We start from the raw sequence: 14,074 nt of genomic DNA, 5'->3' as shown, positions 1-14,074 counted from the left end.
TGGGCTCGTTTGAAAGATAATCCCTTTAAGTAATGGTAAGTGATATTTTATGTTCTTTTTATTTTTTTGTTAAGTTATAAGCCAAAACATGGCATATAAGAAACACCTGTTTACATGTAACATGTATGTCAAAGAAATACACTTAGCTATTACACGCTATATTTTTGCATTGGAAAGTAGAGCTTCAAAGCTTTAAAATGATACCTATTTTGTGTTGGTCAAGACTTTAGTTATTAGTATTTTGATTATTATTGTTTTCTTGGCGGGCCCATTCAAGCTTAAAGGGTTAAATAAACTAATTATCAGTGATAATTGCTAAGGCAAGCAGCACTATTACTATTTTTCTGACTCTTTCTAAACAATATTGCAGCACACCAGGCATTAACAAGCATCTCTTACATTTTTTTTTTTCAGAAAGTGTAAACATTTAGTTGTTGTTATTTTAAGCCTTAAGGCTCTGGGTTACTGATCAGAAGGTTGGGGGCTCAAGCCCCAGCACTGCCAAGATGCCACTGTTGGGCCCTTGAGCAAGACCCTTGACCCTATCTGCTCCAGGGGCGCCGTATCATGGCATTAGCTGGGATATGTTAAAAAAAAAGAATTTCACTGTATATGTGCAAATGTATAATGTGTGATAAATAAATAAAATTATAAAAAAAATAATATTATTAGGCATACTAGATTTATTTATATTAGTATACTTATTTGTACTTGTATATGTGAAGCTAAAGCACTTCTGAAATGTAAATGTAAGTCAAAACAATAAGCCATGGAAGGCTGTTTTAACTGCAGTACAAACACTGTACAAACACTGTATGACACAACCTCTCATGGCTTATTGTTTTATTCCTTGCCTTATTCTTTATTTTTCACTTTATCAATTAGTCTTCCCACATTATTGTGCAAAAACTCTTCTGTCCATCTGGCTGTCTCCTACATTTGGTGTAACGTGATAATGACAGTGTCTCTGGCATGCTCATATTACTGTCTCCGAATCCCTTTGTTCTCGTGGTGAGTTGGCACAGATCCAGACACGAGACTCATGCTTAAACGCAGCCACTGGTATGTGTTTGCTGATCCGTTTATAAGTATGGGTGACATCGCTGAGTTCATGTGTGGACAAAGATGGAATGTAAATAAGATGTAAACTGTAGAAGCCTTCACCTTTAAATAAATGTTTTGGGTTCAATACAATTTAAGCTCTATGGACAGCATCTGTGGCATGCTGTCAATTACAATAAAAAAATCATTTCAACTTGAAATGTGTTTACAGAAATGCAGTTACAGTGAAGTCTATGGGCACCAGAGGGTTTTATTCTGTGAAATAAAATTATTATTTGAGCTCTTCAGTCGTCTAAATTTCCATTTGGGACTACTTTTCTAGGTGGAGGAACTTTTTGGTTATGCGTTACCCATGTAATTTCCGGTGTAGTTTTGCTCCATGTAAAAAATGCTTTTCAGATAGTTTCATCACATTTCTTCTTTGTATATCTTTGGACAAAAATTATGCCAAACATTTCTGTATTTACTGGTTTTTTAAAAATGGATTATAAAAAGAGAGAGACAAAGAGAGCTGTTACTGCTGAATGTGACTTTGCACAAACACATAATACTTTAAACTTTAATGTACAGCATAACTTAAAACTGATATCTTAATATCTTGAGTGAGCAGATGTGGATGCAGACACAAAGATGAAAGGATAAAAAGAAAAGTGACACAAAAAGTCACCTGCGTTATCTGTGTAATTAGCTGCATAATTGGTATCTTATAAATAGGGTAGTCGATTTAACGCGTTAATTTAGTGCGATTAATTATATGAAAAATAACGTGCTAAAAAAATGAATGCAATTAATCATGCCACCGACCTGTATAAATTCCGTAATAAGGAATGTTTCTACTATCAGAGTGATACAAGCTTGATGTACCACCTTTATGCAGTAGGGGCAGTCAGCGTGCCAGCCGTACTGGCAACCTGCCTCATCATAATTTTGAGTCATTTGCTCGTAAAACGGACCTTCCTGAAAACTTTCCGCAAATTCACAAAAGCTTCATACTCCCCAGATTTGTTAGTAAAACGTGTGTATGTTAGTGAATTCCAAACATTTGTAAAAAGGGTGCGTGTGCATGTTCATTCACAATTATCATAATCCTCACCCATGAAAACACCATATAAGGAAGGCACCAGACTCGCTGGTAAATGCTGTTCCCTTCCGATTCAGTTCACTCAACATTGCGACAAACAGTACTGGGAAATTCCTTCGATGACTTGCAATAATGGCAATCTTGTGATTGGCAATGGTGATTAAGCTCCGTCCCTTTAGGCACGCAATTGGCCTATATAAGCGAGTAAGAAATCACCATTTCTTCAGAATTTTCTTCCTTCAAGACAGCGACATCATCTCTTGTCGAAGCCCTCTGTGCTTCGCTGTTGAAATACACTTCTTCAGCAGATGGGATCTTCTCTGCAGATGCAGACAGGATGACTCTCACCTGTACTACTCGGCACCTGCAGTGAGAAGACTCTCCCCTGCAGTGTTCCGGTGAAGATTCTCTCCACCTCGCCATCGAAAATGCTTCTCGGTAAACTGATTCTTCCCTTCAGATGCTCGCTGTTGAACCACAAAGTGCTTCAGCAAGACACCACCCGCTTCCTGCAGTGTTCGGGCAGGAGATTTTGCATCCTTTTCATATATATGTATTAATATATATCAAAAAAGAGCCGCATGGTTGAGATGGATGAAGTTGAGTAGGATTTCGTGCTGGCGCAGGCCCTTCGAGCCGCTCATTGCACCTGCTTGAGATGCAAACACATTCACGCTGTTTATTTCACCTCCCCACCGTAGTTCGTCAGGAGATCTTATGTGTTGTTTTTGGGTGATTGTGTTCACATACAATGCTTTCAGAAATCAGAAATGTGGTTGTTGCACCTTTTCGAGACGCACACATTCACACACTGCGCATTCCTCACCAGAGTTCGCCAGGATGATTCGCAAATGTGTTTCTAGGTGTTGAATTCACATAAACATTGTTCTCACACAAAAGAGGAGGCTCTTGTTGCGCAAAAAGCACACACATTCTCACACTAATTTTTCCCTGCCGGAGTTCGCCGATATGGTAGACAAATGTGTTTCTGTGTGTTGTTCACATCAGAATGTTCTCACACAAAAGAGAAAATGCTCATTGCACCTGCTTGAGATGCAAACACATTCACACTGTTCGCTCCCCCTCCCCCACCGATGTTCACCAGGAGGTCTCATATATGTAGTTTCTGTGTGATTGTGTTCATATAAACATCTCATATATCAGAAATCTGCTTATTGCACCTCATCGAGACACATTTACACGCTACTCATTCCCCACCGGAGTTCACCGGGATGATTCACAAATGGGCTTCTCTGTGTTGTTCACATCAGAATGTTCTCACATAAAAGAGAAAGCGCTCGTTGAAAGAGACGCGCACACATTTAAATGCAACTCTTTCCTCGCTGGAGTTTGCTGGGATTATTCACAAATGTGTGTTGTGTTTTCATCAGAATGTTCTCACATAAACGAGAAAGTGCTTGTTGCAAAAGACGCACACAAATTTACATGCAACACTTTCCCCACCAGAGTTTGCCAGGATAATATGCAAATGTATTTTTGTGTGTTGTGTTCACATAAGAATGTTCTCACATAAAAGAGAGAAGCGCTTGTTACACGAGACGCACACGCTCACCGAGACGCTGTTCACTTCCCACCGGAGTTTGCCGGGATGTTACACGGTATGTTGTTTCCATAAGATGTGTTCAATAAGAATGATTATTACAAAAAAAGAGGAATCCGCTTTTGATGCCTTCAAGAGACGCACGCACATTCACATGCCATTTCACTCCCCTCCCCACCCGAGATCATTGGGACAGGGATATTACAGAGAATGTTGTTTCTGTGTGTTGTGTTTGAATAAGGGAGTTCTCGTTGCGCTGCAGGAGGTGCACATACTCCCGAAGAAGATCTTCAAGCTTCTCTTATCCCACACTCTGTGCACAACCACTTCCCGGTTGCGAGCGGCGATCTACAGTATGTCCTCTAGTGAGTGAGCTGGTGCGCCCGTTATCCTGCTTACAGCGTTCTGTCATCTATGGTCCCTGTCATGGGATGCGCGCATGTTGTGCACAGGAACTCGCAATCTCCTTGCAAAGAATGCGATAGAGATTGTTCCGAACAGTGGTGCCCATAAGTGTTCTACAGCCACTGTTCTATCATTCCGGAGTAAGATGGCAGGCTTCAGCCCATTTTAAATCTGAGACACTTGAATAATGTGCTCGCAAAGCACCTATTCAAAGCGGTATCTCAGAAACAGATCTTATTGAGCATTCGCCCTCGGGCTGGTTTGTGTCAATAAACACAAACATGGACAAGCTGCACCTCGTCACAGGCTATTTTTGAGATTCACGTTCGAAGGAACAGCTTATCAACTCAGAGTTATTCCCTGGCTCCCACGCTTGAAGTGTATCGATGCAGCGCTCGCTCCATTGAAGAACTACCTCTATGATGGGCTATTAATAGCCCAATCAGAGGCTCTGTTGTGCAAGCATGGGAATTTACTACTCAGCCATTTGTACAGCCTGGGACTCAATGTCAAACTGGGCAAAAAGCACACTAGCATGCATGCACATCTCAGAAATAGGCGTGTCCAGACCATTCTTCAGTTTCTATCTCAGTTCAAACTGGGGAAATCACTTCCACTAAAGTCATTCAAAGTGCTGGGTTTCATGGCGGCAGCATCCGCCAACACATCGTAAGGTCTTTTACACACGAGACCTCTCCAGATGTTGCTCAAACATCATGTACCACGGCATGCCTGGCGACAAGGGCAAATGCGAACAGGCATAACTTGCCTCTTTCTAGCTGCTCTAGCACCATGGACAGCTCCAACCTTTTAACAGCATCATGCTGGGTCAGGTCTTCTGGATGCTGGAAATCATGGATGCGCCCAAACTCCAGGCGAGGGGGACCAAAGGAATGATCACGTCGGACATACCGGCGGGTGGGGCCTCGCGGCGGGGCAGAGCTCGAGGTGCCACGTCGAGGGGACTCAAGCCCCGTGGCCATGCTGAGTCCAGGGACATAAAAGCACTTACCTGGCAAAGCACTGCCTTTTTTATTTTTTTGTGTCTCTCGGAACCAGTTGGGTATGTATGCTGGAAGGAATCAGTGAGGGACTGTTGCTTTTTAGATGAATGTATTACCTGCTCTGCTATCCTGCTTTCAGACAGTGATATCACTGGGTGATGGCGCCACAGATGTGCAGTCATGTTGGAAGTGTTTCCATTTGAGTAGGCGACACGTGTAAAACAATGCTTGCGCACAGTCATTTTTTTGTTTACCGTTTTTTATTCCTCGGCATTATACTCAACGGCAAAACCAAAATGTCCCCACAACACAGATTTGAAAGACGGTGATGCTTCCTTGTACTGCAGCCTCACTTCACTGCTCGCCATGTCAAAGTGTGAAATAGTGAAATCTGACACCAGCATTGCAAGCATGGTTAAGCACCCCCTAACTTTAGTGCATAGTGATTGGATATTTACTCACGGGGAGGCATTTCCTCATCTCAGCGCATAGACTCACGGGCACACACAAACAGAGCCAATTCGGAGAGAAATAAAAAGCACTGAAATTATTTAAACGCAAAACCGAAAAAAACCCCCACAATTCACAAGCGCGTATTGAACCGTGGATGTCGTACTGAACGGTTCAATATTATATTGAGAATTGTGGCATCCCTAATTTCCACCACCATTATCCTTCTCTGGTTCAGTTCGCAGTGCATCGCCAGCTTCATTTGTGAAACTTCTCAGATAAATCATGATGGTAACAGTGATTTACTTGCAACTGGAAGAATCTTCAGAGAAATTAATAGAATCTTTGACTGAAATGCTGTTTACAGATGTTACAGATTTGCAAGCTATACAACTTTTTCTATTTTTTCCCCATTGTACTGTGTTCGCACCTGCCCACAATGTGTTTATTTATTTATTTATTATCCCTTTTTTCCCTAATTTAGAATGCCCAATTCCCAATGCGCTCTAAGTCCTCGTGGTGGCATAGTGACTCGCCTAAATCCAGGTGGCGGAGGACAAATCTCAGTTGCCTCTGCGTCTGAGACCGTCAATCCGCACATCTTATCACGTGGCTTGTTGAGCGCGTTACCGCGGAGAAATGTGGAGGCTTCATGCTATTCTCTGCAGCATCCACGCACAACTCACCACATACCCCACTGAGAGGGAGAACCACATTATAGTGACCACGAGGAGGTTATCCCATGTGACTCTACCCTCCCTAGCAACCAGGCCAATTTGATTGCTTAGGAGACCTGAGTGGAGTCACTCAACACGCCCTGGATTCGAATACGCGACTCCAGAGGTGGCAGACAGCGTCAATACTCACTGAGCTACCCAGGCCCCCGGTTGCTTGCTCTTTGAAATGATGCAAAAATGTCTAATGGGGGATGTCAATAATTCATCAGAATGGGGTCGAGTTCAGGGTACAAGAACATTCGGAAGCAGCATGCCGATTTCCTGTGACTATTGCTCACACAATGACTTCAGAAGATTTGCAATGTAGCACACAAGTCATATGGACTCTTTTATAATACTTTTTAGGAGCTTGCCAATGCCTCATCAGTATATGTTTTCACAAACATTCTGCTAAACTTTCCTTTTGGGTTAACTAGTCCTTTCATTTTGCTCCTATATATCATATAAAGACATGTTGATCACTCATGTGTATCTTCTGACCTTTAGGGCTGAGAAAAGGGCCTTCCAGGTAGAAGACGCCCTTCAGAAGGGCCAGTTCCTGCAGGATGATTCCAAAGCTGTAAACATCTCCCTTTTGTGTCCCGCATGGAGGTGGGTTATCGGCACGCAGAAGCTCCGGGGCCGTCCATAGCTTGCCTGCAAACACTGATGTTACAGGCTTCTGCACACTTTCATCGTTTGTATCTGTGTTGTCTAAGATCAAGGTTACATACGTGCATAGAAAGCATGTGTGTCCTCTAAACAGCTTTCCTTGCGGAAACTTTCCAGACCATAATCTGTAATTTTTAGCACAAAGCGGCTGTCCACCACGCAATTGGAAGACTTCAGGTTGCCGTGGGAGACTATCACGCTGTTGTGAAGGAACACCATTCCCTGAGTGGTGAAGAGTTGACATTCTTACAAAAACATCTGACAGCATTCATCATATTTACCAAAACACCAAAAAAAAAAAAATAATAATAATAATAAAAAAATAATTAAATAAAATCAGTAATTAAAGACTTGTTTGCAACGGCTGTTTTTAAATGATAACTTGTCCCTTTTAGGGAATTGCCATTAAACCTTTTAAATTACGCACTTCTCAAAATTACCTTTACAACTCTGACACTCTGTAGCAGAAAACAACATTTTAGAAAAATAATGAAAAGCAAAATATTTATAGAGTTCAGTTTTAAGGCTCTAAAGATGCTCTGCACAAGTATGTAAATGCAAACGCTTCCAGCTAACATTCATAATGCAGCGCTAATATGCGTTGCACATTCAGTGTTGCCGCAAGGGGGCGCCATTGCTGGCAATAGCATAAACGGTCTTCTTCTAAAGTCAGTTTTCTTTTTTAGGTTAAATATGTATTTGAAGGCAACTCTATCACTCCCTTTTGTACTGACAGTAACGTAAGAATACATGTAAAGACCCATGAAATGAAAAGTTGGGGCTTTTAGTCCATGTTTATTAGTTTTGAAGCTGCTACCGTAACTGCTAGTGTACTCCTAAAAGCCCTTCAATATACCCAGCCCAAATTTCCTGTCCACTTAGGACAGATTATGGAACTTGTCAAGGAATTTCATGGCCAAACATTCATGTTTGCAATTGCATACTTGTATACTGGCCTTTGCATTCTTTAACAAGCATCAGTACAACAGTATGACATATTTTCCTCCCCTTCATCCAATTTTCTCACTCTAAGATTAAAAAGAGAGGATTCTGGGATGTGGATTCACTTAGAATGAGATTTTAAGAGCAGAAGAGTCTTTGTGACTGATGTGAAGCACTCACCCTAACAATGTCATTGATCAGAGAATACCGAAACATCCAGTCCAGCGTGATCCCTTCACTCTCCATGAGGTCCTACAAACACATACACACACACACACACACACACACACACACACACACACACACACAATGCAGCAGTAAATCTTGTGTCTCATTATTTAATCAGTGGAGAGTGCCCATGTGGCAAGAAGGGTTGGGAACAGTGTTGGGTGTAATCCAATTACAAAGTAATAAATTACTGTAATCTAATTACTTTTTAGTCAAAAAAAGTAGTGTGATTCATTACATTTTAAATTCTTGTAATCAGATTAAAGTTACTGAGTTTCAATTAATTTAATTAATTTTAAGTACATTATAGGGTTATGATTATTTTGAATATATTATTTATATAGAATACATGAATTATGGCCTAATAACGAGTCATTGTGAAGGAGAAATGTGAGGTGCTGTGTGTATAACATGTGTGTAACAATGAACAAGAAAGAAATATAGACATTATTTTGAATTTGTTGAGCAGAAAAGTGTTTTAGAAAGTAACTTAAAAGTAAAGTAATTAGTAATGTAATTACTTTTCAATGAAGTAATTAGTAAAGTAATAGGATTACAATTTGTAGTGGATTATATTTTTAAGTACCTTAAACAACAGTTGTTTGGAAAGTTTATAATGACAGGAATTAATTAAATTCACTCACATAATTATGTGTTATGTGCCAATTATGTGTTATTATAATTTTTGGTTAAAGGTGAAGTGTGTAATTTTCTCCAAGTTGGTAGGTTGACTTCCTGAAAACTGTCAATACTGTGACTCTGTGGTGCTTTAAAAATATAACTCTGTCTGTTTGAGCAGTCCGACATGTGAACATGTTTATAATAACTTCTAACTTGAACAGATAAATTTACACAAAATACAGCTAATACAACTAGAAACTAGAGGTAGACCAATAAATCGGTTTTACCGATTAATCGGTGCCGATAGCTGCTTTTTTTAACTATCTACTACTGCAAAAATCTATGCCGATATATTCTTTTTTTCTTCTTCTAATTCTTTCCCCCTCATCAATAAACTTCATCTGGTGAAACATATACATATAAACTCTTCATCTGGTGAATATATAGCCTGTAAAAAGCATCATTTATTAAATACTTGCATATAGAGCATTGTAAGTTAGCCAAGTCTCTGTCATTTCAAAATATGAGTCCCCGGTGTAGCTGGGACTTGTTTAAAGTTGAAAGTCCCCTGTAATGCACCAAATCTTAATTTTTCTTGCTATTATTGAGGTTTTGGTAGCACAATTAACTGCTTTTGTTATTTTATTATTTTGGACTCTTGTAGTCTCAATGTCTGTGCCCTTTAAAGTAAGGAAATACTAAGAATTTTTTTATCATTCTATAAATTGAATTTTAAAAAAACGTGTCTAAAGGCTCTGATGCTTCACCCTGGTTAGACCTGACTCATTCCCGTGAGGCCACCAGCAGTTCCAGTTTCCTCATCTGTGTTGTTTGTCATGCCATTCCCTTAGTTTCAAACAAAAGACTGTTTACTTGCATCTGCTGTTGGATTCTATTTCTTCATCAGACTTGACAGAAAAACCAGCCAGATGAATCCAGCAGGTGCAAATCCTATGGATTGGCACAACAAGCTGAGTTATTGGAATGCCACTCTGAGCTGTTGTCTGAATTCCATCAGGGCATGCGACTGGGGAACGGCAGCATGGGAGAATAAGCTGCCCTGCTGCTCATCATTTCAGGCCTGGAAGGCAGTTGTTTCACAGATTTCTGACCTTGCCGCCCAGGTTAAGCAACCTCATCTCACTACAGCTGCTGAAGCGCCTTCCTCCAGCCCTTCTTCCTTGGCGGTACCAGCTAGGGAGCCTCGTCTTGCTCCACCTGGAGCAGGTGCAGAAGACCCAGAGGGATGTAGGGCGTTCCTCTTATAGTGTTCCCTGGTATTTACTCTCCAACCCTCCTCATTTCCCACTGAAGAGTCTAGGGTGGCGTACATCATCACCCTTCTCACTGGACAGGCATGCGACTGGGGAACGGCAGCATGGGAGAATAAGCTGCCCTGCTGCTCATCATTTCAGACCTTTTTCGATGAGCTAAGGAAGGAGTTTGATCATTCGGCACATGGCAGAGAGGCTGCTCACTGCTTCACAGAGCTCTGGCAAGGAGACGGTACTATATCCGAGTTTTCCATCAAGTTCTGGACTCTGACTACTTCTGCGGAGAGGAACGAGAGGGCCCAATGGGACATGTTTCTTGGGGGATTGTCAGAGGAGGTTAAGGATGAGATTTATTCCTTTGACCTGCCACCAAGCCTTGATATCCTTATCAGTCTGGCCCTCAGAGTTGACCATCACCTCGCCCGTCTCCAGCTAATGTGGCCATTACCACTGAGACTTCCCCCTGAACCACCACCTCTGCCATCTGCCTCGGCAGAGTCGGAGCCCATGCAGCTGGGTCGCACCTCCCTACTTCGCAAGGAAAGAGACCACCAGCAACGCCTGGGTCTATGCGTTTACTGTGGAGATAAGGGACACACATGCAAATACTGTCCTGAGCTAGCCAAATGTACATCTGGAACCACACATACTTACACATCAGTAAAAGCCAAGCACCCATCCGGTACGAGGGGACTGCGAGTGGGCGCCACTCTTCCTGATCGGTCCAATTTGCTCCTTACCTTGCTGCCAGCTGTCCTCGCCTGGAGAGGAACTTTTCATAAGATCTCTGTTCTGACTGACTCCAGAGCAGAGGGGAATTTCCTCGACACCGATCTGGTGATCAAGTAGGGCGTACCTGTGGTTCCTGTCAAGCCTCCTGTTCCAGCCTGTGCACTCGGGGGCACTTCACTGGGTCGGATCACCAAAGCCACCACGAGGAGGTGGTTGTGTTTTACCTGCTACAGACTCCATCCACCCCTGTGGTGCTTGGACATCCGTGGCTGGTGAAACACAACCCGTACATTGAATGGGCTGGCAATTTTGTGTCTGAATGGAGCCCTTATTGTCATTCTCACTGTTTAGGGTTGGCACAATCTTCTGACTCTCCCTCAGTTTCTGTGTTTCAGGAAGGGAACGTCAATCTTTCTGGAGTGCTGGCAGTAAACCATGACCTGGGAGCAGTGTTCAGCAAGTCTCGGGCTGCATCTCTTCCGCCTCACCACCCGTATGACTGCACTATTGCTCTCCTCCCAGGCACCTCTCCGACACGCGGACGGCTCTTCTCTCTGTCAGCTCTGGAGTGGGATGCGATGGAGAGATATATAAGTGAGTCTCTGGCAGCTGGCCTCATTCGCCCTTTCTCTTCACCGGCCAGGGTGGGGTTCTTCTTCGTAGGGAAGGAGGATGGCTTGTTCCACCCCTGCATCGATTACTGGGGGCTGAATGACATCACTGTTAAGAACAGGTACCCATTACCCTTGATGTCTTCAGCCTTCAAATTGTTGCAGGGGGCGGCTGTCTTCACGAAACTAGATCTCCACAACGTGTACCATCTTGTGATGATCAGAGAGGGGGATGAGTGGAAGACAACTTTAAACATGCCCACTGGGAATTTTGAATATTTACTTATGCCCTTTGACCTTACTAACGCTCCAGCTGTTTTCCAGGCACTCGTCAACGACGTGCTCCTTGACATGATCAATAGATTTGTCTTTGTATACCTGGATGACATTTTGATTGTGTGCATTCCATTCGCTGTCTGTTCCGTCCTTGGAGTACATCTTGTCGCCCGGGGGCATGCATATGGATCCTTCCAAGGTGAGAGCCATCACCAGTTGGCCAACCCCGGACTCTCGCAAGGCCCTGCAGAGGTTCTAGGGGTTTGCCAATTTCTACCGGCATTTTATAAAAAATTACAGTCAGGTAGCCACCCCCCTCACAGGTTTGACTTCCACCAAAGCTAAGTTTCGTTGGTCGGAACAGGCTCAATTGGCATTAAATTCTCTTAAATAATGGTTTTCATCCACCTCCATTTTAACGGTTCTGGATCCGGCCCGGCAATTTTTGGTGGAGGTCGACACGTCAGACGTGGGCATGGGTGCAGTCCTCTCCCAGCGCTCACCCGGGGACGGCAACATCTACCCCTGTGCATTCATTTCACACTGTCTCACACCGGTAGGACGGAACTACAATGTCGGTGATCGAGAGCTGTTGCCAGTCAAGCTCGCCTTGGAGGAGTGGCGTCACTGGTTGGATTAGACAGAGATTCCGTTTTTGGTTTGGACTGACCACAAAAATTTAGAATATATTAGATTGGCCAAGAGATTACATTCTCGGCAGGCTCCCTGTGCTCTCTTTTCGGTAGGTTTAACTTTACCCTTTCCTGCCGACCGGGGTCCAAAAACATCAAACCTGATGCGCTCTCTCAACTCTTTGAAACTTCTGAGGATTTAGGCTCCCCGGACACAGTCATCCCCCTTACATCGAGTGGTGGCAGATGTGTCCTGGAGAGTCGAGTCGGAAGTGCGGGGAGCGTTTTGGGAAGTGACGGCCCTGGAGGGAGTACCGGCGGGTCTGCTTTTTGATGGTCTGTCATCCGGGTATGAGGCGCACTGAGGCCGTTATTCAGCAACGGTTCTGGTGGCCTGCAGTGGGGCGGGACGTACAATGTTTTGTGTTGTCTCGCTTAGTTTGTGCTCGCGGTAAGCACTCTAACCATCCACCGGCAGAACTTTTAAGACCTTTGACCGTGCCTTCGAGACCCTAGTAACACATCGTGCTCAACTTCGTCACGGGACTTCCTCCGTCCCGTGGCAACATGTCGTGTTGATGGTGGTGGACAGGTTCTCAAGGGTTGCCCATTTTATTTCACTCCCAAAGCTCCCTTCAGAACGTGAGAAGGTGAGATGCTGTCGTTGATCATGTCTTCCGGATCCTTGGTATTCCGGTGGACGTAGTTTCTGACAGTGGTTCCCAGTTTGTGTTTAACTTCTGGAAGGAGTTTTGTTGGCAACTGGGGGCATCGTTTAGTCTGTCTGGGTTCCATCCCCAGATCAACGGCCAGATGGAGTGAGTCAACCAGAGCCTAGAATGGATGCTCCGCTGTGTGGCCACTAAGAATCCCTCATCTTGGAGTGAGCCGCTCACGTGGGTGGAGTATGCTTTCAACTCCAAACCGGCATCGTCTATGGGTCTCTCCCTATGCTGCCTCAGGTTCCAGCCGCCGTTGTTTCTGGATCAGGAACCTGACGTTGCCATGCCCTCGGCCCATGCATTCATTTCCCGCTGCCATTGCAGGTGGAGGCTGGCTAGGCGGGTGTTTCTCAAGGCTGGGAGACGCATTAAAGCTCAGACGGATTGTCACTGAACACCTCCCCAGTATACTGTCGGTCAATAGGTCTGGTTGTCTGCTAAAGGCATTCCTTTTAATGTATTCTCCCATAAGGTTGCCCTCAAATTCTTCAGACCATTCCCCATTTCTAAGGTGCTCAGTCAGGTGTCCGTCCGTCTGAAGCTTCCCCATGCCTTGAGATGCGTCCATACCATCTTTCATGTCTCCAAGATCAAACATGTCTTCCGGTCTTCACTTCACACTGCCAACGTGCCCAACCCCCCCCCCCCCCCTAGGCTGATCGATGGCAGACCAGCCTATACGGTTAGCTGGTTGCTGGACGTTAGGCGGCAGGTCTGGGGGCACCAATATTTGGTCGATTGGGAGGGTTACATTCCGGAGGAGAGATGTTGGGTCCTTGGGTACTGTCGGGATTCTGGACTGACCTGCTTCTCTTTCTTGTCTGCTGTGTCTGTGTTCGTGACTGTCTGACAGCTCGCCACGTGGGTTTGTTTTCTCTGTTTGACAGCTGTCATGTGTCAGCGCGTGCGTTGCCACTCTGGTAATCAGCGCGCGGCTCATTTGTCTGAGTGTTGTCACCTGTCACTTGTTTGTCTCGTGTATTTATTCTCTCTTTTCTGTGCCTCTTCACTGGTTTTTCGCTCGCTGTTGCTTTACTAGTCTACTCTCCGCGCTATCAAGCGCTTATCTAACTTAGTGTTAGAGT

The 14,074-nt window shown here is 44.0% G+C and overlaps 1 protein-coding gene across 1 annotated transcript in view; it reads right to left on the bottom strand.

Annotated features, from left to right (window-relative positions):
- LOC127425577 (atrial natriuretic peptide receptor 1-like) overlaps positions 1 to 14,074 on the bottom strand; it is a 184,632-nt gene that overhangs the window by 16,397 nt on the left and 154,161 nt on the right. The window contains exons 13-15 of the mRNA XM_051671711.1: positions 8,074 to 8,145; positions 7,014 to 7,173; positions 6,781 to 6,936 (exon numbers count right to left, since the gene is read on the bottom strand). Coding sequence (XP_051527671.1) covers positions 6,781 to 6,936; positions 7,014 to 7,173; positions 8,074 to 8,145 — 388 coding nt within the window. The remainder of the gene's footprint in view (positions 1 to 6,780; positions 6,937 to 7,013; positions 7,174 to 8,073; positions 8,146 to 14,074) is intronic.

The sequence above is a fragment of the Myxocyprinus asiaticus genome, chromosome 34, assembly GCF_019703515.2.
Source record: "Myxocyprinus asiaticus isolate MX2 ecotype Aquarium Trade chromosome 34, UBuf_Myxa_2, whole genome shotgun sequence".
Lineage (NCBI taxonomy): Eukaryota > Metazoa > Chordata > Actinopteri > Cypriniformes > Catostomidae > Myxocyprinus > Myxocyprinus asiaticus.
The sequence above is the reverse complement of the archived record's forward strand: the minus strand, read 5'-3'. Positions and strand labels throughout refer to the sequence as shown.